Raw genomic sequence first — 25,440 nt, 5'->3', positions numbered from 1 at the left:
AGGCGGCGCGGTCATGACATCATAATGGCAGCAGCCGTGTGGAACGGCCGCCACCATTTTGTGTGCACTCCTCACGTGCTAGGGTTGGGGGCGTCCGGAAAGGACGCTCCTTTCTAACCCTTGCACGCGCGGAGCCTACACTTTTAGGCCTGTTTGTAATGGGACAATGTAATCTGTTTTGGGAGCACTGACCCCCCCTTTCATCCAGCCAGCCTTTAAGGTGAGCACAAACAGTTATGCCTGCTGGAATTTAGTAAGTTCTTTGGCATTGTTTTTCTTTGCTCCATCTTAAGATTCTATGTTACTGCCTCTTACATTTTATTCTTGACTTATCCATGGGTCATATTAAAATCCATAGTTTTGGCTCCAAAACCTAGCCTTGACTTATACATGAAGTCAAATTATAGTTGCGTATATACAGTACTTGTATTCTCCAATTGACATTTTCTGCCTTCAAATGTGATGGTTTCAATTGCTTTAACTCACACCATGCTATCTGTATAGTATCAGGTCTTTCAATGGTATTCTTGATAGTCACTATTGCAGTATCTGGGAAATTGTACTTTCAAAAGAAACCAAGAAGGAGGATAACAAACCACAGAGTCTCCCTTATCCAAAATGCTTGAGACCAGAAGTGGTTTTTTTTTAATTTTGGATTTTTTTAGTTTTTGGAATATTTGTATATACAAAATGAGATGTCTTGGAGATGGGACCTGAGTCTAAACATGAAATTCATTTATGCTTTATATATACTTTATAAACATAGCTCAAACATAATTTTATACATACTATTTTTAATAATTTTGTGCATGAAACAAAGTTTCTGTATGCTGAACCATCAGAAAGCAAAGGTATCACTATCTAGGCCATGCAAGTGGACGTAGGTTTTATTATTATTATTATTATTTGGAGTATTTAAAATTTCAGAATTCTGGATAAGGGCTACTCAACCTGTAAATAATTTTTCACAAATGAAAACATACAAAACAGAACAAAATGTAATGCTTCTTATGCTTGTTGTTTTTCACAAATGTAATCGAAATTATGCATGCAAGAAGATTTTGTTTTCTTGCTTGCATTATTTGTTCGGTTGACATACATGCATGACTGCTCAGCTGTTTTATTAACTCCTTTGGACTCAGTTCTGTAAAAAAAAAGAGTGATATGTATATTAGCTGCTGAAAGAGGAGGACCCATTTCTAAAGTATCAGTTAAGGAAAACGTGAGGTCACGTTGGCCAAGATACAACAGCAACATGGTGACTGAAAAGCCCCACCAGTGCTACTATGCTTCTCCATTCTGTGGCTTCACAATGTAGCTTGAAAGTGCTGGGGTGCACCCTCATAGTCAGTGCCCAAGGAGCTGGGAAGGCTGCATTTGGGCAGCTAGGGAAAAGGGACAGCTCTCGCTTTTCTGGACTTCCAGCTTAATGCATATAGTATAATACTGGTGAGTTTGGGAGAGCAATGCCTCTATCCTCTTCCCTGGATTGTCTGTTCTTTCTCATTAATACCTTTTCTCCTCATCTGTGAAATACTGGAGGGTATACCACCAGGGCTGTCAAAAGCAAAACTCAGCCCTGTCAAAAGAATAAAAATAAAAATAAAATTCTTGCCTCCCCCTCCCCGCAGCTAGGGTTGCCAGGTTTTTCCAAGTGGAAATGTAGGTCAGCCTCTCTGTAGCAAGACTACCTCAAGACTGGCTGCTACATGTGAGACAGGCCTATGTAAAGCCTGTTTCACGTTTTATGAAAGGAGGGCCTCTTGAAAGAGTTCCAGGCTCCCATGAGATTAGAGATCTTGCTGGAGCCTAGAATTTCACAAGAGGCCTCTCTCTTGCAATACTTGAGGCAGGTTTTATACAGCCCTGTCTTATGTACTATTCATTTCAGTTGCCTGGCCATACAGAGTTGAGAGCAAAAAGAATGAACAATAACCACACTTGCAGAAGATAGACACCCCCCCCCAAAGCATTTGGCATGTAATATAAGGCCACCCACTGTGTACCAAATAATTGGGGATTGAACTGTTGAAAGTGCTGTTGATGTGCACACTTGCTTTTCTCACTGGATCAAAAATATGGAATCTGGAGCTGTGGTTTCCCAAAGACAAAAACATACACAATAGTCAGGCCAGTCTGGACTGCTGCTGATAGGCATTGATCTGCACCTTTTAATATATCTAAATTATAGGCTCTGACCTGCACCTTGATATCAAAGTGCATCTTGACCTGACCATGGGTTTTGATATGTAAACGAATTTCCTTTCCCAGCTCTGAAAATGGATGGGATCATGCAGGAGCTGCTTTAGCTGCTATCAGGCAGATGCCTTAAGGAAGTGTCTCTCTTTGTGATTGAGGGGGAGCCATCTGAATTAAAGGAATGGCATTTGCATAACCATTTGGGTCCCTACTCTAGCGGAGACATTTGGTGAGATCAAAACATGGACCTAAGATGTGAAATACACTTCAAACAGTTTCCTTAGAAGACTGATTGCCCTTTGTCTAGAGACCCTGTTAAACCTTTTAAAAAGTCTCCTAAATTTAGGGATGGGCTGCCTGCCTCTCTCAGGTCATTTGCAGCCAGAATCTATGTCAGTCTGAGATTCTATCGCTTGAAGTCAGAATCGCTCTGACCTGGTCTGCAAAGCCTTAATCATTAAGCAGACTTACAAATCCTCACACAAATTGGACTTCCCAAGATCGAACCTCTACATAAGGTGAGTATTACCTTAGTGAAGTCTATATCTATCCCACATCTAACACGTTATTTCCTGAGCCTTGTATGAATGCATGTGCGTATGTGCCTGTGTGTGTTTGAATCCCTGTTTCTAATAAAAGAGACATTGATTGTACTTAGAGCCTCTGCCTCATTTCTGGATTTCTAGTTCCTGGTATACAGACCGAAGGGGTGATCCCTGAGGTGTAGTAACAGGCCTCCTCTTGTGACCTTGAGCTAATTAAATTCACCATTGATAATTTGGTCACTGTTCACTGTTACACTGCACTCTTGTAATTACCTCCCGCCCCAGCCTTGCTGTGAAAATACTTGCTGTCCTTGCCAGTGTCAGTACTTTGTCATTCAGATTCATGGACTACCTATAAACTGAACTGAAACACCATTTATAATCTCCAGAGTAATATTGTGAAGTGAAAGGCTTTTGTGGCCGGAATCCATAGTTTTTGGGATGCCAGCCACAGAAGCTGGTGCAATGTCAGGAATAAACTCTTTCAGAATACGGCCACATAGGCCGAAAACCCCACAAAAAAACTAATTTTACATTGGCCCTTATCACAGGTGAAAATTGGAACTCTAATCCAAAGCCATTCCGAAGCAAAGGGGAAGTAGAGTCAATTTGAATCCAGGCAATTAACATGATTAATTATCTCATGTGAAGAGCGAAATTCTGGTCATTCCTGAGGCAAAGTGGAGCAAGTGCAAAATAAATTACCACACCAGACAGATTCAACTATTCGAATTGGCACCCTTGCACATGCTCAGTGGGGCTTTGGACACTGTCATCCTTCCCTGTTACCTCTGCTTGCCCCTTCCTTAGCACCAGGATGCAGGGGGCCCGGGGGGGGGGGCGAGATTGGGTGAAGCAAGAGGAGGAAGGAGGAGGAAGCAGAAGGATGCAGGGGGCCACTGGGGGCAGATCAGATCTCGGACGAGTCCATATTTTTGTTTTCCTGGTGGGAGGGCTTGGGTTTCTTCTCTTCTTTCCTCACTTCTTTTGAGGATTGGGCTCCCTGAGGATGGAAGGCCCTTTCCCCTTGTTCTTCTTGTTTTGGTTCCCTGGCTATCTGGTCCACTGGTTGCCTCTCTCTCTCCCCATCTCTCCGAGGATTTAGGTGCTGGCTACCCACCTTTTGCCTCTGTTTAGGCGCATTTGGTGGCCTCTCTCTCCCTCCCTCTCCCAGGAGTTTTTGTGCCAGTCTCCCTGTGGCCTCTCTTGGCTCTGTTGGCGTCAGTCTCCCTATAACCTGTAAAGGAGGAGGAGAAGGATGCAGGAGCAGGACGCAGGGAGCCAAGGGGTGTGAGATCAGGGTGATCTTCCACACCAGACCAATTTGGATTGAAATCGAAGTGAGCTTGGAAACAATTTTTATGCATTCGCTTGTTACCGAATTCACAAAAATCAGGAGTGACTTTGGATTGACTGTGGATCTGCCTCAGAATTGCTCCCCATACATCACACTTTAATATGAATTTGCATGGTTGGACTAGGAGTGACTTCAGATTTGAGCTGCAAAACCCGTCGTGTGATAAGGCCTGTTATCTGCAATGGAATGGGGAACTTTTGGCTCGCCAGATGTTGTATTGCAGCTCCCAGCACCCTAGCTATAATATAGCAAATGATGACAGATGATGGAAGCTGCAGTGTAACAATACCTGCAAGACCACAAATTGCTTACTTCTCTTAGCACAGTAATCATTCACTAAATTATGCCTGATAACCTCTGGAATTATCCCTCATTAGGAACACACTTCTAGGGTTTGGGTTTATTTTTCATGGAAGAGATACTACAAAGGATGCACTTATTTCCCTCCTAATGTCACTGGTAATGACTGACCCTCTCCCCACCTTGTGTCTTTGGCAATCTTCTCTGACACTTGTTCCATCTCATCTGTCACTAAAACAAACAAACAAAAAAAGCAGTTGCAAGAAGAAAAGAAGCCATCATAAGAAAACACAACTTACGTGTCTTGTACAGGTGTATCATCCACCCAAAGCCAATGTCCTTTAGCATACCTTCTGAGGCCAAGCCAGTAACTAGAATTCTGTTGATGATTCAGAAACTTTAAGGAAGAAATGAAAACATAAAATATTTGATCAGTGTCTGATGCCATGTCTCAAGTCCCCATCAGATAAGGATGTTGGTGAAGTTCACCTGAGTCTGGTAATAAATAGTCAGGGTTCAAAAAATACTCCCAAAGAGGACAGGTTTTAAAATGCCTGGTCTCTTTCCCCACTTCTACCCAAATCTGACCTGAAGAAATAGGTAAGACTTCTACTCCAGAGATGGGGAACAAATGGCTTTCAGATAGTAAAACATTCAATGGTGATTATGAGGATGATGTTGTCCAACATTTGGAGGGTTACACATTGCCCTGCCTGTCATATGCATATAGACTATCCTTCCTCATTCTCAGGAGTCTGACTCTTTTGTCAGCTCTTCATTTACAAGAGGACAATGTTGGAGGTTCTGGGGCCCCACTATGGGTTCATGCCTGACTGGACAGATTGCTGCAGGCCACCATTTACCTTCACTGTCCAGAATGACATTAAAATAAAGGAAAGTAAATGGCAACTGACGGCAATTTGTTTTGGAGTTGTGGGAAAGCCAAAGGCAGCAAGAACTGTCTGAAAATGACAGTACCTGCCAGGTTATCTGTCCTTCCTCTACCCCCCTGTAGAGTACCCCTGTACCCACCCCAAATCCAGCATGAATTAATGGGACATATACAGAAAACACCAGAGTTTACTGGAAACTACACCGCAAAGTGTGAGTTTTTAATGTCCGCATTAAAGGTGTTTTTTTTTTTTTTTACTGCAAGGTGCTGCTGATTGGGCCCTGTATCATGTATCCTGATCATTCCAGATTTAGGGAAAATGCCATGCACCATGTGTCCTGGTTGGCACATATTCAGGGGCAATTCATTTTTTCCTCTTGTGTAGACTTGGCCAGGGTCAGCCCTGGCTAGTACTTGGATGGGAGATACCAAGCAATGCCAGCTGCTGTAGCCTAAATCTCAGTGGAAAGCAATGGCAAACCACTTCAAAATACTGTTGACCCTCCGTTTTTGTGGGAATCTGTTCTGGACCCCACCCCACCCCTCGTGAAAACAGGGACTCGCCAATATTCAAGCCCCATAGGCTTGAATGAGGTGTGTGCCTGCGAGCACGTATGCGGGGCACACACTGTGGAAGCAAGCCCCATTGAAAATAACAGTCACCCCTCCATGAATGTTCAAGACTGCGGACTTCAAGAAGCCCTGTGAAATTAATGGGGTTGCCATGACTCAACAGGGGATTCTAAAGGAGGTAGAGAGATCTGCTGCTGAACTGGAAAAACTGTATATGGAACAACTGTCACTTGGACATTCCACCAAGCTGGACTTTTTGGAACAATGGTGAAAAGAAAGTCACAGTTGAAACAAACCTGTATCAAAGCCTGTTTGGAGTCTGCAAAAAGGCATATGGGACTCACAACAAACATGTGGACAAAGGTTCTTTGGTCTGATATGACCAAAGATTTTTTGGTCTTGTCACCAAACCCTATGTGTGGTACAAAGCTAACAATACTCATTGTCTTGACAACACCATCCATACAGAGAAACATGATGGTGGTAGCAGTATTTTGAGGGGATGCATTTCCTGAGCCAGTGCTGGGAAACTGGTCAGGATTAAGGGCAAAATGGATGGAGCCATATACAAGGCAATTTTAAAATAAAACCTGCTTCAGACAGCAAGGTAATTGGGAAAAGGTTAAATTTGTTCCCAGGCAAATAACTGGTTGTCTAACAGTCAGAAAACACCATCAGGAAGAATAATAGGTGAGCAGTCTTGTGCAATTTTCTCCCAGTAGTTGAATATCCTGAAGTGTTGTGAACGAATTGTTTTGCATAACACATTTTTGCATGCAAAATACAGGTTGATTCTCACTTATCTGTAATTCAGAAATACTCCAAAAGCCAAAACATTTTTCATGGGTGGCTGAAATGGTGACACCTTTGTTTTCTGATGTTTCAATGGCATTTTGTTTCATGCAGAAAACTGTTTAAAATATTGTATAAAATTGCCTTCAGGATATATATGTGTGTGTGTTTGTATATTAATCATAATTGAATGTTGTGTTTAAACTTGGGTCCCATCCCCATCAAATACAGATGTTTCAAAATCCAAATGAATAAATAAATGGATACAAAATATTTCTGGTCCCATGCATTTTGGAAAAGGGAGACTCAGATAACTTTTTGCTCAGATAACAGTATTCTTGTATAAAAACACCCCTGTTTTCTGGACAGGAATCAATATTTCCTGTTCAGCAAACTTTTTACATGTGCATAAAATGGGATTTTTGTGCAAAAAGTATGTTTCTGCACAGAATAATTTGTCTGCTACACTCTGGTGCATTTGAATGTGAGATGAATATTGTAGAGGAATATTAGTTTCATCCTGCAACAGGGAGAAAACTGCCACACTTGTTCATCCTTGCCTGTGAGGATGAAATAATCAAGGATTTATATCTCTACAGCCAAAGTAATATTAGAGTGGTTTAAAAACGTATACGATTACCTAAAGACAGAGGTTGTGCAAAATATGCAGATATCAGAACTTGCTCTATGCTTATAATATCACTCCCCCTGCTCCTGCTGCTAAAAACTACATTGGCTGTTCTTTCTCAGTTATCTGAGTGGAGTGAAACACCTAATGTGTATTGCCCTGTAAATATGTGAGAACAGGGTGGGAACTATACAAACATATGAAAGTTCACAGCAAAACACATGGAAAGGGAGGGAGGAGGAATGGTGCCATCTTCAGCAGTTCCTGCCACTTGGCCAAACCTGATTCTAATCCAGGAAGAACAAAACAAATAGAAAAGGGTAAGGGAATCGGTGTAATCCTTAAAATGTACATTAAAACAATTACATTTTAACCTGAGTTATAACTTTCACACAATTAGAAGATCTAGGACTGTTCAAAGAAGAAGCAAATGTGATGTACCATGTGAGGGTTAGAATTAGAACTAAGGTGAATTCTTAGCCCTGTGTAGGTTAGGCCAGGATTAGGCAACTGGGATAGGTCGAGGGGTGTGTTCGCACCACATAATTATAGCACTTTGATACTGCTTTAACTTTCCTGCCATTATCCTATGGAATTCTGGGATTTGTAGACCTGAAAGCAATCATTCTGCAGTGGAAGGGAACACACTAAAGAATTCTAGAGACCTCACTAAACTATAGATCCCAGGATTCCATGAGATGCAGCTATGGCACTTAAAGTGTTATCAAGCTGCTATGATTGTGCAGCAAGGATGCACTGCAGAAAAGAAGTAAAAATGTCAGAAGATTGTGTAAGTGAGGGCAACTCTTGGAAGCCTCCAGGATAGGGAGTACATTTCTCTTTTTTGGTTAGAGAAAGATCCAGGTCTACATAATCTGAAAGATCAAAGGTTTCAGAATTGGGTTTGGGAGTCCAAGGGTCACATTTTGCCCACCCTGGTTTGAAGTTCTGTTCTTTGGCTAGTTTCCTGCCCCTTGTTTACAGGAAAGACATGAGTGGCTCACCTTTTCAGTTGCATTGTCATGAACCACCACCAAGTGTGCACCAAGAGTAAAACAGACACTCTGTGCTTCTTCCCAGGTATGCTGATTACTGGAGAAGTAGTAACATGTTGTCTGGAACTTTGGCCAACCCTCTGGGCACCGAGGAATAACTGCAATGCACAGAGCCCTGGATAAGATAACATGGCACTGAGAGGATTCTGTCTTCCCAGATGAACAAGTACCACCAGCTTCAACTACTGATACGACTACCTCTTCACACCAGTTCAGATCTTACTGGACTCTCCATATTGTAGGTTCAGTGCTATCAGTGTGGATATTTATCTATTTAACGTCCAGCAGAGTACAAGCATGTCGTCTTTGGCTACCACAATGGATCATCGCATCAAGCTGTGTTTTAGGGTGCATCTACACTGTAGAAATAATGCAATTTGACATCACTTTAACTGCCATAACTCAATGCTATGGAATCCTGGGATTTGTTGTTTTGTGAGATATTAGCCTAATGTCCCACCAAACTACAAATCCCAGAATTCCATAACACTGAGCCATTGAATTTAAAGTGGTGTCAAACTGGATTATTTCTGCAGTGTGGCAACAGCCTCTCACAACTAAGGCCTTTCTTGTGTCTTTACTTTTGGGCTGTATAGCTCTGAGCATAATCTTCTCTATTACCAGCCTACTGTTCCCCAAGGGCATATGCCACAGCCCACAGGCACATGTTTCTCAGATCCAAAGAAAACAGAAGCAAATAACCAAATGTGATTTGCTATCTATCTACAGGCTTTGATTCTGTATAAAGCAGGGGTAGGCAACCTGCGGCCCGCGGGCCGGATGCGGCTCGGCAAGGCCTTGGGACCGGCCCCAGTCCGGTCCTGCCGCCGATTGCCGCCGGAGCCTTTGGCCTCTCGCGTGAGGGTGTGGGGCCTTTGGCCTATCAGGAGGAGGCGGGCAAGGGGGGCAAGCGGCAGGCAAGGGGGGGCAAGCGGCGGGCAAGGGGGGCAACTGTCTATAGAAGCCTCCCAAACATGCATTTATATTAACATTTTTTAAAAAATCAGCAAATTTTTTCGTGTGTCCTCCATTTAAAAAAAGTGTCCTCCATTTGAAAATTTTGTCCTACATTTGTCCTGGTTTATTTATTTATTTAATTTTTTAAAAAAATTTATTTAATTATTTACTTTTTGGCTTCAGCCCCCCAGTTGTCTGAGGGACAGCAACCCGGCCCCCGGCTCAAAAAAGTTGCCTACCCCTAGTATAAAGAGAAGACAAAGGTGTATATTTTATGACACAGGTTTACAAACTCTGTTTATGTTTATTTTAGAATGAGATGAGTATTCTCCATGTTCTAACCACTCTCTTCATTCTGTTCAATTGAGTATTTTCCAAGTACTTGTATTACAAGTGATGTGGGCTCAGGGACATAGCCAGGATTTTAGGAAGGGGGGGTCCAGACTAAGTGCCACCATTATAATGAGGCTTAGGTGCGGCGGTGCAGCAGCACACACCATTCATTTTTCTAATGGAAGGGGGGGTCCGGACCCCAAGACCCCCCCCCCTTGGCTACGTCCCTGGTGGGCTGCAAGCAAAACATATAAATGTAGTGCCATCATACAAAGCCACCATAATAATTCTAGAAATCTGAACAAAAATACATACAACATAAAAAACCCCAAAGATTAAAAAGACAGCAGCAGCAATCTAAATATCACCCAAAGTCTGATGGGACCAGTGCACTTTCCTCAGTCTTCTAAATCATGGAAGATGTTTCTATCAACAGTTGCTTATTTGTTGTTTACTGGCTTTTGTTCCCACTTAGTTTTAGTTGCTATAAAAAAGAAAGATAATGTATTTTAAAAAATGATTTATTGCAATTATTTGAGGTGTTGCTGCCCTAGACTGGTGGAAAGGCCCAGCATAAATGCTTTAAACAAAATACCCTAGTAAAGAAGTTGCAAATTGAGCCTCTATGAGGAGGGTATTCCTCATCCCCAGTTCCATCATGGAAGATCTAATAGGAGCCTCTTTCCTGGTGTGAAGATCTGTTAGATATTTTCATTGTCATTCCTGTGTGAGAGAGTAGGGAATCCAGGCCTCTTTCCTTGTGTTATGATTCCAACCCTAACTGTCCCTCCCCCAAGATTTTAATTCTTTTAAATTAGGAATATTTCACTGCAGCTATGCAGTTAAAGTCACATCTAATTTGGGCCTCAGAAGGAGCCCAATTTAAGCACATTACATCCTAAATCATCTGCAGCAATGAATCTCCATAAGACCTCATCTTCCAGGGTAGGTGAGCAAACATGTTTTGTAAGCGTTGTAACCTAGAGATGATCTCACACAACATTTAGATGCCTGTCATCATCCCTCCTAAGATTTTTCCCCAACCCTTCCACTCAACACAGCCCTTTGATCTCCCCTGGATTTGGGCTGCCATAACTGATTGATACATCTCCCAGACTTTTGAAACCAAACCATATTTAGTTGAAGTTGAAGACAAAAGAGCACCAGTATGGTTTGAAATCCACTCAGCCACACAAAGGAAATGACAAACCTAAAATAAAGGCAAACGCAAGGGCAAGAAATATTGCCAAGAAAACCCGGTAACAGAGTTGCCATAAATTAGAGTCAACTTGAAGACAGGTAACAACAAGGATACATTCACTCCTACATCTGAAAAGCTTCTTGCAGAAAGGAGGAAACAATGGGGAGAAGAAGAAAAAAGAATTGTGGCAGCACCTTTAATAATAACTGGTTTTCAATTTTTACATAAACTTTTGTGGATGTAAACCCACTTCTTCATATGCCGTAAAAAGTGTAGAGTAAGGAAGTTATTTTTTTCAAGAGGAGCCCACCTGCTGTGATTATGTATGATTCTGGGCCAAGTGAGAGAACCTACTATATGTACTCATGTACAAGTCTAGAAATTTTAGTCAAAAATTGACCCCCCCCCAAAAAACCTGAGTCAACTTATCAACACGTCAATATAAGTACTGTAATTTAACTTATATGTGTGTGTGAATCATCCCCTGGCGAAAAACAAGAGTGTAGTCTGTTCTGGAAGCACTGCCCCCTCCCCTCTACCCTCTCATCCATCCAGCCTTTAGTGCGAGCACAAACAGTTATGCCTGCTGGAATTTTGTAAATTCTTTGGCATTGTTTTCCTTTGCTTCATCCTTTACATATTTTCTTATATGCCCCTAAATTTGAACCTTGACCTTTCTACGAATCATATCAAAATCCATTATTTTGGCCCCCAAACCTGCCCTCGACTTATACATGAGGTTGACTTATAGTTTTATTTATTTTTGTTTATTAGAGTACTTATACCCCGCCCTTCAGCCCTAAAGGCTATCAGAGTGGCTAGTTGAGTATATATGGTAATTCTGCTCCTTCTCTCTTCGCCAGCAGCATGACTCATCTGCAGTGGTGGGTGATTGGAAGAAGGCAAAAACAGTACAGAGGCTGTCTTTTTTGTGGGCTGGCACTTCGGGTACACAGGAGCTTTTCTTTATTTGTTGTGGCACATCTGCAGTGTGGCATATAATTTGGGAATGGCAGTAGCTTGAATATTAACAATGGCATTTTGTGATGATGTCACACAGATCCATAGCTGAACTTACATTTCAAGAAGGCCAGGACAAAAGCAGATATTGCTATTAACAGGGCAGCACACGCCAAGATATAAAGGAAGCCAATGGGTATTTTCCGAGAACTGCATCTTGTATTGTCAGTAAATGTGGTGAGGATGGACACATCTGTAAATAATCAACAATGAGCAAAGTGACTTTAATAGCACTGGATGGTTGCTACCAAGGATCCAGAGACATGGAACCAGCACTTATAGAAATGAGATGGCTTATTAAAAATAATCAGAAACAGGAACAAACACAGCCCAACTACCCTGCAGAAGCTGGGGAACTTGGTAGGAGCTGAGCTCAAAAATGAAGACGTGTTGATGTGGGATGGCTGGAATTCCTTTACGTTTTGGTGCATGGTACATCATCCTATCAACTTCTGCACTTTCTAACCCTGGTACCTCTAATAACACTCAAGAGACCATATGCTGAGCAGAAGGATAAGAATCAAGTCCTGGACTATAATCTGGAGTAGGTGAGGTGTGGTTTAAAAGGTAGAATTAGAGCCTGGGTTCCATTCTTATTTCTTGGAGAAAAATGAGCCAGCAGGTAGATCTGAATGGATCTGAGTGGTGCTGAGAACATCTCACTATTATTTAAGAAGACATTTATCTTACTCTTCCTTTCAAAGTAGACGTTACACAAATGATTTCCTCTCATGAAATATAACAAGCTATAGGTTATGAGAACTGAAAATGTCCAGAATAGTACCAACATGGCATGGTCACTCATCTAATGGGGTTCATCAACCAACACTTTGGTTGGATGGTTTGTGATACAGTAATTAGATAAAAGGAATTTATCTGGGGATGAGAGCTCAGAAAAATTTCTACATTGTCTCCTAAAACTCTTTTGTTCTCCAGACCAGAAAAATATGATTTAGCAATTGATACTCAAGAATTTTTGTGCTGTTTCATAGAATCATAGAATCGTAGAGTTGGAAGAGATCACTAGGGCCATCCAGTCCAACCCCTTGCCATGCAGGAAATCCAAATCAAAGCATCCCTAACAGATGGCCATCCAGCCTCTGTTTAAAGACCTCCAAGGAAGGAGACTCTATCACCCTCCGAGGGAGTGCATTCCACTGTCGAACAGCCCTTACTGTCAGGAAGTTCCTTCTAATGTTGAGGTGGAATCTCTTTTCCTGTAGCTTGCATCCATTTTTCCGGGTCCTGTTCTCTGGAGCAGCAGAAAACAAGCTTGCTCCCTCTTCAATATGACATCCTTTCAAATATTTAAACAGGGCTATCATATCACCTCTTAACCTTCTTTTCTCCAGGCTAAACATCCCCAGCTCCCTAAGTCGTTCCTCATAGGGCATGGTTTCCAGAACTTTCACCATTTTTGTCGCCCTCCTTTGGACACGCTCCAGTTTCTCAATGTCCTTTCTGAATTGTGGCGCCCAGAACTGGACACAATATTCTAGGTGGGGCCTGACCAAAGCAGAATAGAGTGGCACTATTACTTCTCTTGATCTAGACACTATACTTCTATTGATGCAGCCTAAAATTGCATTGGCCTTCTTAGCTGCCGCATCACACTGTTCACTCATGTTCAACTTGTGGTCAACTTGGACTCCTACATCCCTTTCACACGTAGTTTCATTCAGCCAGGTGTCACCCATCCTATATCTGTGCATTTTATTTTTCTGCCCTAAGTGCAATACCTTACATTTCTCCGTGTTGAATTTCATTTTGTTAGCTTTGACCCAGCTTTCTAGTCTATTCAGGTCATTTTGAATCTTTATCCTGTCCTCTGGGGTATTAGCTATTCCTCCTAATTTGGTGTCATCTGCAAATTTGATAAGTATGCTCCCAATTCTGTCATCCAGGTCATTGATAAAGATGTTGAATAGCACTGGGCCCAGGACGGAGCCCTGTGGGACCCCACTGGTCACTTCTCTCCAGGATGAAAAGGAGCCATTGTTGTGCACCCTTTGGGTTCGGCCGGTCAACCAATTACAGATCCATTTAACAGTTACTCGGCCTCAGAGGGAGCCATCAGGCAGACCCAGCAACATCTTGGACTGCCTGAAGGAAGAGGCCCCTCCCTCCTCAACTGTCATCTCGGCCTCAGAGGGAGCCATCAGGCAGACCCAGCAACATCTTGGACTGCCTGAAGGAAGAGGCCCCTCCCTCCTCAACTGTCCTCTCGGCCTCAGAGGGAGCCATCAGGCAGACCCAGCAACATCTTGGACTGCCTGAAGGAAGAGGCCCCTCCCTCCTCAACTGTCCTCTCGGCCTCAGAGGGAGCCATCAGGCAGACCCAGCAACATCTTGGACTGCCTGAAGGAAGAGGCCCCTCCCTCCTCAACTGTCATCTCGGCCTCAGAGGGAGCCATCAGGCAGACCCAGCAACATCGGGGACTGCCTGAAGGAAGAGGCCCCTCCCTCCTCAACTGTCATCTCGGCCTCAGAGGGAGCCATCAGGCAGACCAGCAACATCTTGGACTGCCTGAAGGAAGAGGCCCCTCCCTCTTCAACTGTCATCTCGGCCTCAGAGGGAGCCATTAGGCAGACCCAGCAACATCTTGGACTGCCTGAAGGAAGAGGCCCCTCCCTCCTCAACTGTCATCTCGGCCTCAGAGGGAGCCATCAGGCAGACCCAGCAACATCTTGGACTGCCTGAAGGAAGAGGCCCCTCCCTGATCAACTGTCATCTCGGCCTCAGAGGGAGCCATCAGGCAGACCCAGCAACATCTTGGACTGCCTGAAGGAAGAGGCCCCTCCCTCCTCAACTGTCCTCTCGGCCTCAGAGGGAGCCATCAGGCAGACCCAGCAACATCTTGGACTGCCTGAAGGAAGAGGCCCCTCCCTCCTCAACTGTCCTCTCGGCCTCAGAGGGAGCCATCAGGCAGACCCAGCAACATCTTGGACTGCCTGAAGGAAGAGGCCCCTCCCTCCTCAACTGTCATCTCGGCCTCAGAGGGAGCCAGCAGGCAGACCAGCAACATCTTGGACTGCCTGAAGGATGAGACTTCTCCCTCCTTTAACTGTATTTTTATTGTATTAACGATTTTACTGTACACCGCTATGATCATCGCGGAATAGCGGTCTATAAATAAAACATATTATTATTATTATTATTACTTTGTCTAGTCCACATTTTACAAGCTTGTTTGCAAGAATGTCATGGGAAACCTTGTCAAAGGCCTTAGTGAAATCAAGATATACTATATCCACAGCATTCCCTTCATCTACCAAGCTGGTAATTTTATCAAAGAAAGAGATTAGATTTGTCTGGCATGACTTGTTTCTCTGAAACCCATATTGACCTTTTGTGATTATGACATTGCCTTCTAGATGTTCACAGACTCTCTGTTTAATGATCTGCTCCAGAATCTTTCCTGGTATTGATGTCAGACTAACTGGACGATAATTGTTGGGATCCTCTTTTTTCCCCTTTTTGAAGATGGGGACAACGTTTGCCCTCCTCCAGTCTGCTGGGACTTCTCCTGTTTTCCAGGCGTTTTCAAAGATTATTGCCAATGGCTCCGATATTACATTTGCCAGTTCTTTTAATACCCTTGGATGGAGTTCATCTGGTCCCAGAGACTTAAATTCATTTAGCTTAATAAGGTGTTCCTCTACTATATCTTTACTTATTCTGTGCTGAAATTCCCCTATTCTGTCCTCTGCTCCATTATCCTCAGGTTGAGCACCCTTTGCCTTTTCTGAGAAGACTGCGGCAAAGAAGGTGTTGAGTAATTCTGCCTTTTCTCTATCCCCTGTTAACATTTTGCCATCCTCTCGACGCAGTGGCCCTACCATTTCCTTCTTCTTCCTTTTGCTGCGGACATATCCAAAAAAGCCCTTTTTATTGTTCTTAACCTCTCTAGCAAGCCTGAATTCATTCTGCGCTTTAGCTTTTCTGACTTTACCCCTACACATGCCTGCTATTTCTTTGAATTCCTTTTTCATGATTTCCCCCTTTTTCCATTTCTTATACATGTTCCGTTTCAAACTTAGCTCAGTTGAAAGTTCCTTAGTCATCCATCCTGGTTTCTTGAGACACCTCCTGTTTTTCTTTTTCACTGGAACTGTTTGAAATTGTGCCTTCAGTATCTCCCGTTTGAGAAAGTCCCATCCATCCTGAACTCCCTTTTCATTTAGTATTTCTGACCACGGGATCACTCTCAATATTTCTCTAAGTTTACTGAAATCTGCTCTCCTAAAGTCTAGAATGTGTGTCTGACTATGCCTGGCTTCTCCTTTCCACTGTATTACAAACTCGAGGAGAACATGGTCACTTCCACCTAATGATCCCACCACTTGCATCCCATTAACCAAGTCATCCTTGTTGGTTAGGATCAGATCTAAAAGACCCCCTTGTTGCCTCTTCCACCTTTTGGACCATGAAACTGTCTTCCAGGCAAGTGAGGAATTTGCTAGGCCTTGAAGATTTTGCTGAGTTTGACTTCCAGCAAATATCGGGATAGTTGAAGTCGCCCATCACTACTACATCTCTCCTTTCTGACTGTGTGGTCATCTGTTCTAGAAAGATATCATCCAGTTCCTCAACCTGACTTGGGGGTCTGTAGTAGACTCCCACAATAATATCCTTGTTGTTTCCCTCCCCTTTAATTTTTATCCACATGCATTAAATATCTCTTACCTGGTCTGGCTGTCCTGTTTTGTTCTGGGACTTGTTGTGGCCATCTTAGCAAATGTGGAGATATAACATTCTCATAATCCCTTTCAGAATTTGCAAGACTGACCTCAGACCCTAGATAAAGGAACAGTTAGTAAATGCAGGTCTTCAAAAGCATACCTTGTTTATTTAATCCCCATAATGTACAGGTGAAATGGCCATGTACAGAAGTATTAAGTATGAAGCACAGCATTAAGCAGCATGAATCAAAAGCTCTTACAGTGCCTGTAAACATATTCACTTGAAAAATAACAATTTCTGAAATATCTACTAGCAGTATACAACTGGTAACACAGATGCTTCTCCTTATGGTACACTGAATGTCACATGGAGGAGCTATGTATACTGTATGTGCAAACTGATTCTAAATGTCTGTCAAATAAATACCAGGGAGTCTAGTCCAAATCCTAGAGAATCTAGACCAAATTTAGAGCAATTTTGTAGACCCCATTCTAAGGAGGATTTTATGTTTTTTGTTTTTAAATTAGCCAATGGGAATATTTTGATTTTCAGTGGTGATAAATCCAAACAAGAAGGTAAAGAGATTTGGTCTTTGTACTGGAACACTAGATATTTCCAGTGAGGAATACATGTATTTCTTCCTCTATATAGCCATTAGGCACAGGGAATTTTAGTAGTGATAAGAACAGATGTAAGAGAACAACAACTATAAAATTGTATGGGCTATTGAAAAATGTTTTGATAGATGTGGCAGAAGAGATCAGAAACTGACCTTTTTCATATTATCATCCTTTACAGATGTTTCTTTCTAACTACAGGCATACCTCAGTTAACAAAGCCTCTGATGAAGAAGCTCATTTTTACAAAGTCTTTTTACACTTGGTTAGAACCTCCTTTTTCTACTCATCCTCTGTCTACTTGGAAGATTTTGTTCGTCTGGTTTATTTGTTTTTGTTTTTTGTAGAATTGGCATTGGCATGGTAAAGGATAGCGGGAGGAATATGTACTTTTGGTTTTGAGTTGCGGCTGAATGTCTGCAGTAAACAGACATGATCTTCAGCTGGAAAGGAAAGGAATTCTACAGCAGCCAATAGTGTGTGGCTGCCTAGCACAGGCAAGGTAAGCTAAACTGTCTTCAGTCCCTGCATGAGTGTGCATGAACAGAAAACAGAAAGAAAAATAGAAAGCAGATTAGACTGCTCATCAATTGCCCTCAGCATGTTCAAATGCATAGATTTCTAAGTTTGGCCACAAAAATGGAAATTGTAAGAAATGTGAAGGCTGGTAAAAGGGGAAAAAACATTTCAAAGCAACTTTCAAGTGGTCTCTAGTAGGTTCAGAATGTTTTTCTTTACCTACAGATGGTGTACTTGACCTGGTCGTTTCAATTCACATGTGCATATGAAACATGTCTTTTTTTTTGTGGCATAAGAACCTATCCCTATTTTTTCCCATATTATTTCTGCCAGTGATACCAAATTTTCGGTTAAGGAAGTCGTGCCCATTAACACATCTACTTGTATACCTGGAAATGACCACAAGATGACCTGGAGCTACCTGAACTTTGTTATTGCTGTGTGCCTTCAAAATTCCCAACTTATGGAGACCCTAACGTGAAGCTGTCACCTTGGGGTTTTTTTTGGGTGGGGGGGTGGGGGGGAGGGCAAGATTTGTTCAGATGGGTTTTTACCTTTGCTTTTAAAAGTGAACAGAAATCAGTGGCTAAATCTGTGTTAGATTCATAGGCTAGTGCAGGGGTAGGCAACCTTTTTAAGCCAGGGGCCGGGTTGCTGTCCTTCAGACAACTGGGGGGCTGAAGCCGGGGGGGGAGCTTCCACCCTCCGGGGGCAGGACCGCGTGCTGGGGGTGGAGCTTCCACCCACCGGGGCAGAGCCGCATGCTGGGGGGTGGAGCTTCCACCCTCCGGGGGCCAGGAGGAGGCCTCCAGTGCTGACGCCCCCCGCTGGCTTTTTTGCCGGCCTCTGACGGGGCCCGAGGCCCCATCAGAGGCTGGCAAAAAAGTCCTAGAGGCCCGCTGCCGCTGCCAGGGCCCTCCAACAGGGCTCCGGAGATTGCACCAGGCCTCCTAGAGGCCCGCTGCCACCGCCGGAGCCCTATTGGAGGGCCCCGGTGACCGCACCAGGCCTCCTAGAGGCCCGCTGCCACCGCCGGAGCCCTATTGGAGGGCCCCGGTGACCGCACCAGGCCTCCTAGAGGCCCGCTGCCACCGCCGGAGCCCTGTTGTAGGGCCCCGGCAACTGCAACGGGCCCCCTAGAGGCCTGCCGCTATTTTGTTTTTTAAAATGGCAATGAAGTCTCGCGCGGTCGTTCCCGTTGTGCCCCACGACGGGACAGGTCACGCGAGACTTCCGCCGCCATTTTAAAAAACAAAATGGTGCCCGGAGCGGCGTGGAAGCGGGGTGGCAATCGGTGGCAGGACCGCGCCGGGGCCGGTGAGAAGGCCTCGGCGGGCCGCATCCGGCCCACGGGCCAGAGGTTGCCGACCCCTGGGCTAGTGATACTGCTTCATAATGTCAATACTGCAGTATTGCCATCTTAATACAGAATACTTCAGTGGTAATCACTATCTTATTTTAGCTATTTCCTGAAATGAAAATAGGAAATCTACTACATGGAATTCTATTATGTAAGGAAGTAGGAAAATGTATACAACTTAAATGGAGCTAATTAAAAACCAATATAGCTTTTAAAAAGTTAGATTTCTTATATTAGAAAGTAATTGTCATGGTGAAGTCTTAGTCAAACTTGGGCATATGTCTGCCTAGTGTGGAGAAAGAAGTGTGTGTGTGTGTGTGTGCAAAATAGATTCTTGGTTTAAGCACCATCTGATGCATGCATACACAGAAACAGGGCTGGACTGAAGTCAGCGAGGCTAGCCTAGCACCCATGCAATTCTGTACAGGATCAAGATCTCAGCCTGCTTTGCAATTCTCTCTGACTAGAAAAGGGTGAAGAATCTAGTCCTGCTCTTTCTCATGATTAGGTGTTATGGCATTTCTTTTTCTTGCAAAGATGGCCACTTGTCATTTGTTTTAATATCCCTTGCCTTCTATACAAGATGGCAATGCCATAGCAACAGTTGAGGACTAAACATGTGTTTCTCTTTGTTTTCCATTGCAGACAATGCAAATTTAAGTGAGACTGTTGTAAGGTTATGCACAGTTCTCTAGACTATGAGTAACCTCATGTAGAGAGAAGAGGGAGGATGGTCGGGTTGAGCGGGCGAAAGAGGAGCTTGAGGACCCAGGGGAGAGGGAGGCAAGCAGATGGGAGGGGGAAGCCCAGCTGGGACCGGGTGAGGAATTAGAGACCCCACCTTGGGGGCGGGGAAGGCCGACTGGGGCCTTAATAAGGAGGAAGGGAGAGGCGCTCGGGGGGCGGAGAGTTGGCGGAAGACTGGGGCGCGGTGAGAGGTACGGAGGAGGGAAAGGAGAGGAACCCAACACCAACGGGACGGATAAGAGGAACTGGGAAGGTAGTACTCCCGGTGGACGGGTGAGGGTAGGGCCGGTCCTTACAACCCACCCGGTGTGTCCACGGAGAGGAGAGGGGACCTGGGCTCAGCCGTGGAACCCGGAAATAGACCAGGGAAGAGAAGGAGCTAGAGAAGGGGAGGAGCCGTGGTGGTCTTTGAGGGAACGGCGGCAACTTCCTGACTCGAGCCTCAGTCCGGGGCCCAGAAGACGAGTAGAGACGCCCGGGTGCGACTACCGCCCAGCCCGACACCATACCCTGTAAACACTTACCTGGAAGAGAGACGGCATCAGTGAAAGTAACTGTGTCGGAGAGGTTTTGCTTTGGTTTCAGTTTGTGAAAGGGAAGAGTTAATAAAGTTGTGTTCTGGTTGCAAGCATCATTCAGGCTGTGAAGAGTGTTTGTGAACCAACTCTAGAGCAGGATGGAGCCAGCCCCAGGGGTGCCCTCGGCGGGCATAGGAGCCACGCCCACACCTCAGTTAATTTTTCCTTCAAAGTAAACATGCAGTCGGTGCTATCATAAACCTCTCTTGAAGCATGGAGGAAAAATTGTTCTTCTTGGAAACCCTAAAGCGACCCTATCATGGGGTTTTCTCGGCATATTTCTTTGGGGGGGGGGGTACCACTGCCATCCTCAGAGGCTTAGAGAGTTGTTTTTGGTAACCCTAAAGTGACCCTATCATGGGGTTTTCTTGGCATGTTTCTTCAGAGGAGGTTACCACTGCCATCCTCAGAGGCTGAGAGAGTGTGACTTGCCCTAGGTCACACAGGAGGTTAAAAAAATGACCGACCGACCGACCGACCGACCGACCGACCGACCGAACGAAAGAAAGAAAGAAAGAAAGAAAGAAAGAGAAGATGTTCGACAGAAATACCATGCAAGGGGGGGAGGGAGAAGAGAGAAAGAAAAAGACAGAAAAACAGAGCAATTGTTTCTTAAATTTCTGATTAATTATTTCTGATCAATTATTAGGATAGGAATTGAGGATTATTTGGAATTTACCAGTCCAAACACTGACTGTAGGCCTCTAATAGTTAAATTATAATAGGAGAGGATATTAGAAATATTAAACTGATATTGTTGTAACATACATCACCTTGAACTTTGTTTTTTGCATCCAAACAAGCTGCCTTTCTATGGGCTTTATGGTCTGCTTTTGCATCCAAACAAGCTGCATTTCTATGGGTCTCTGCACCCCTTCCCCAGCGGCATTGGAAACAGCCGCTTTCCCCCTCCTCGCCAGCGTGTCTCCTTCCTATACACACACATCTAGCACAAGCATTCACACACATTCTATTAATCTAAAAGCACCAGCATTTGCACAATCTGTCAAAAAAAATGTTGCTTGCTTGCAAAGCGACCGGTGCGAGAAGGGAAGCATGTCCCACCCACTGCCCACCCTCTGCTCTGTCCACGTTAAAACGCGAATACAATCATTCCCCAGTAGCTCTCTGCCCTTTCCCCAGTGGCATCAGAAACAGCCGCTTTTCCCCTCCTCACCAGCACTGGAAGCAGAAGGACTACTGGATGCAAAATGGTGCAAAATTGCAGTGCTGCACCATGGATATGTGGTTCCTTCGAGGTTGGGGGGATACCAGGCCCGATGCAAACTTGCATTCCACACCAACACCACATCAAATTGACTGTGAATTAACCTTGGAATAAGATTTGTGAATTCGCTCATTCACTGAATTTACATATTTTTGGATTGACTTAGGATCGGCCCTGGAATGACCGCGCAATGACAGCAATTGTGTGTGATAATCTCTTGCGAATTAATGTGAATGCACACGATTGGGCTTGGGATGGCTTTGGATTGGCATTGGATTGACTGGAAGTTTTTGTTGTGTGATAACAGCCATTGTTGGATTACAATGCTCAGAATCCTTGACCACTGACCATGTTGGCTAGGGGTTCTGGGACAGGGGAATAACATCTGATAGCAACTGGCAAGCTATGTTTGGGAAGCACTGGTCTGGAATTACTCTGGCTAAAATGCAAATAAATAAGCGGTTTGGAATATCAGTATGCAAAGGGATCTTGGAGCACCATTGAGACTAACTGAAAGAAAGGAGTTGGTAGCATGAGCTTTTGTATACTTGAGCCTACTTCCTCAGATGCATGCAGTAGGCTGATGTCTATGAAAGCTCATGCTACCAATTTCTTTCTTTCAGGTTGTCTCAAAGGTGCTACAAGATCCCTTTTCCTCTGGGCTAAAATGGACTGGATTGATATAAGGTGCCCATTTCAGGTTTAAACATAAATACTTGTACCTTATATTCTCCATCACCCTGATGCTCTTGCATTACTACTCCTATCCCATTCCTTATTATGTGTCTTCATGTCTGGTGAGCCAGACATTTAAAAAAAGAAGGAAGAAAGAGAGAGAGAGAGAGAGAAAGAAAGAAAGAAAGAAAGAAAGAAAGAAAGAAAGAAAACCCAGGTAGAAACCCAGACAGATCACTCTGGTTCCTATGAAGCTGACATTATTTGAAATTGGCTACTGCTTTGGTTTAAGCACTGCTGTCTAGAGTTGCTGAAATGTGATGTTCCAGTCCAACAACTGCAGGGCCATAGTGGTTATTTCACACATTATAGGAAATGGCCACAGAGGATTGTTTCACACATTATGCAGAAGCAATTTTAAAAAAATTTATCACATTTGTACCCCTTTCTTCCTACACTCTACAGGGAAATTTATATGAGATTATTTCATTATATCCTCACAATCACTGTAGGCGATAGACATAGACTGGTCTGTGAGAGTGTGGCTCAAGATGTCACAGGATTTCACAGCTAAGTAATGATCTGAATCTAGATGAAATCTAGCACTCTGCCCGTTATGCTACTTTGATCCTTTCTTCACACACACACACACACACACACACACTGATCCATCAATTACAAAGCATAATTTGAATGGCATTAAAACCCTTCCTTTTCCACCCAGGACCAGAAAACACAGAGTGATGTAATATCCAAAATGAATGTCAGAGAGGAAGTGAGGAATGACTGGATGGGCCATGTGATAGAATGTATGATTTACCCCATGAGTTGCGGGATTGCAATTGCCAACCCCTGCTAATTATGGTGATCTGTTCATAAATAGTGTAATTCTTCTAGGAAAGACACTGAGGAGGAAGTCAAAAGAGATACTGAAAATAGACTAGGACTCAATATACACGAAGGCTCTATCCCAGCTCCATGCAAAGCATCCTGCCCCAGTTTGACCCTATTAACCTCACACTCATCCATTTTAATCCAAACTCAAATTGGTTTCAAAAACCACACAGTCCCCCACCTACCCTGATGTCACTTTGGTACAAAAAGCATTTCTATCATGTTCATGTGTTCACTGTATCAAATTATTTTAGGTCACATGACTGCAGCAGCTGCATTTTTAATCCTTCCAGGAATGCACACAGATATAGGTATATTTGCATACCCATATAAACCAGTAAACTTTTTTGCTTCCCTGTCATTCTCACCACCCACCTGCACTCTCATTGGATGGTTTATACAGGATTCCCCCACCTTTTGACACCTCGTTTTTCTATCTTTGACACTTGCAAATTACTGACAAGTTCTGTTCATTCAATGAGGAATCCTCTCTTTCATCAGTCTCAAGGCTTGCCTATGGAAAGAGAGGACCCCTGTGGACCCATCCTTGAATTAATGGAACCTGTCAGTGTACTGTAAGCTAACGGCATGCCATTTTGCAGATATAGAATTCCAACAGATTTTCTGGAAGAGTTCTGCTGCTCCCAAACAGGATAAGGAAATGCAGGAAATTAAAAATAAATAAATATCAGAGCATGTATGCAGATATTCATATATTCAGATATCCAAAAGACACCTCCATTTCAGAAGCTCTGCAAGCCTTTGGGTATTCAGATATGTGGATATCTGCATACATATATAAACTGAATTAAAAAATAAATGTCCACACCACAATTGCTAGATGTGGATGACAAGGTAAACCCATTTGGGACCCTTTCTGCCATGAACTTTGCCCACTCCCATCCATCCATACACTGAATTTTTTTTTTAAATGGCAATACTGCATTTGCTGGACCTAGGTAACTACCCACCAACCTTTCCTGCCCTCCAACCCCCCAATCCCGATTCAGAGCACAAGGCACAGTCAGGTTCTCCCCTACAGTCAGGTTGCCTGGCTACTAAAAGTGAAAAGATGTTCTCCTTATCCAGTATTTTAGATGGATTTAGATTAACCCACCACCACCACCACCACCACCACCCAATCCCTTTAGATTTATTTGAATTTAACAGGGCAAATAGCTTCTGCTCTATCTTGCACAGGATGTGCCTATGTTCTGGACATTAGCCAAAGCATTCTGTTTCCCATCAAGTTTTCATCTTACTTTTTCAAAGCTGTTTCAGAGATTGGAGTAAACAGACCTCTTTCATGGCTATTTGGTTTTTACCTGGCCTTTGGTATGCCATTTGTTCTTCTCCTCCGGTGTAGTGGAGCTCCAGTGTTACAGGACAGTTGGGTCATTTAACATTCCTCCTCAAGTGAGCTGTGTGTCTATTTCCGCAAAGACAGTGACCCATTTGTAATGGAATGGACCTCAACGGTTGTTGCGTCTTGCAAAACTCCCACCAGCTCTTCCTGTAGCTGAAAAACCACAGACAGTGTAGTTCCCAAACCATGATTCCTGTGCCAGCTCCTTCAGTTTCTCTACTCTCTCAGTAAGGGTCATTAAAGGCAAAGAAGAGAAAAGGAAGGGCAGATTATAAAGTCTGGGTTTGCTAAAATATCCATGACACTGTGTGGACTATTTTCTTTTAAAGACAGACTGGCTACCTCATGAACCCTTGTGACTCTCATTTTAAAGTATGCCTCTGCAGAAACAAGAGATAATACAGGAACTCAAGGAATCTAAGTTATATTTTCTCCAATTTTGACATTTCACTTGGCTTAAATGTTGTGAGTCACCTTGGGTACATTTTTGGTTGGCAAAAGGCAAGATATAAGTTGTCAGAATAAGAGTAATAAATGAATAAATAAACAATTATCCTTCATTTATACAGAGATATGGAGTGGGCAGGGGGAGTTATGTTATTAATGAGTCAGCATGCTCATCTAGGCTTGTACCACAGAGACCATGCTACATGAGGTCAAGGGGTAAAACTCTCTCCATATTTTTTTTGGTAGCTTTTCTAGTTCTTTCATACCTTGGATCAAACATTGATCAGAATGGGGACTGCAGTCAAGAATCCACAAGAAGATTAGGAATGAGGAGGGCAGCTATGAAAAAACTAGAAAAGATCTTAAAGAGTAAAGATATACAACTGAGCATAAAAGTTAGAATTGTTCAAGCTATTGTATTCCCCATCACCATGTATGGGTGTGAGAGCTCAACAGTGAAGAAAGTGGATAAG

At 43.5% G+C, this 25,440-nt stretch overlaps 1 protein-coding gene across 1 annotated transcript; it reads right to left on the bottom strand.

Moving 5' to 3' along the window:
- Window positions 1-948: 948 nt before the first annotated feature.
- Window positions 949-24,549, bottom strand: LOC149322028 (C-type lectin domain family 4 member E-like). Its single transcript, XM_089506947.1, has 6 exons — window positions 24,480-24,549; window positions 16,540-16,650; window positions 11,911-12,045; window positions 8,291-8,439; window positions 4,701-4,798; window positions 949-1,144 (listed from the first exon to the last, which is right to left on the bottom strand). The coding sequence occupies exons 1-6, from the start codon at window positions 24,496-24,498 to the stop codon at window positions 1,009-1,011; spliced, it is 648 nt and encodes a 215-aa protein (XP_089363073.1). The 5' UTR covers window positions 24,499-24,549; the 3' UTR covers window positions 949-1,008.
- Between the last annotated feature and the right edge of the window lie 891 nt (window positions 24,550-25,440).

This window comes from Sceloporus occidentalis, unplaced genomic scaffold (assembly GCF_023333645.1).
Source record: "Sceloporus occidentalis isolate IW3139 unplaced genomic scaffold, rSceOcc1.0.p SCAF_1, whole genome shotgun sequence".
NCBI classification, from domain to species: domain Eukaryota; kingdom Metazoa; phylum Chordata; class Lepidosauria; order Squamata; family Phrynosomatidae; genus Sceloporus; species Sceloporus occidentalis.
This window is presented reverse-complemented; position numbering and strand designations above follow the sequence as displayed.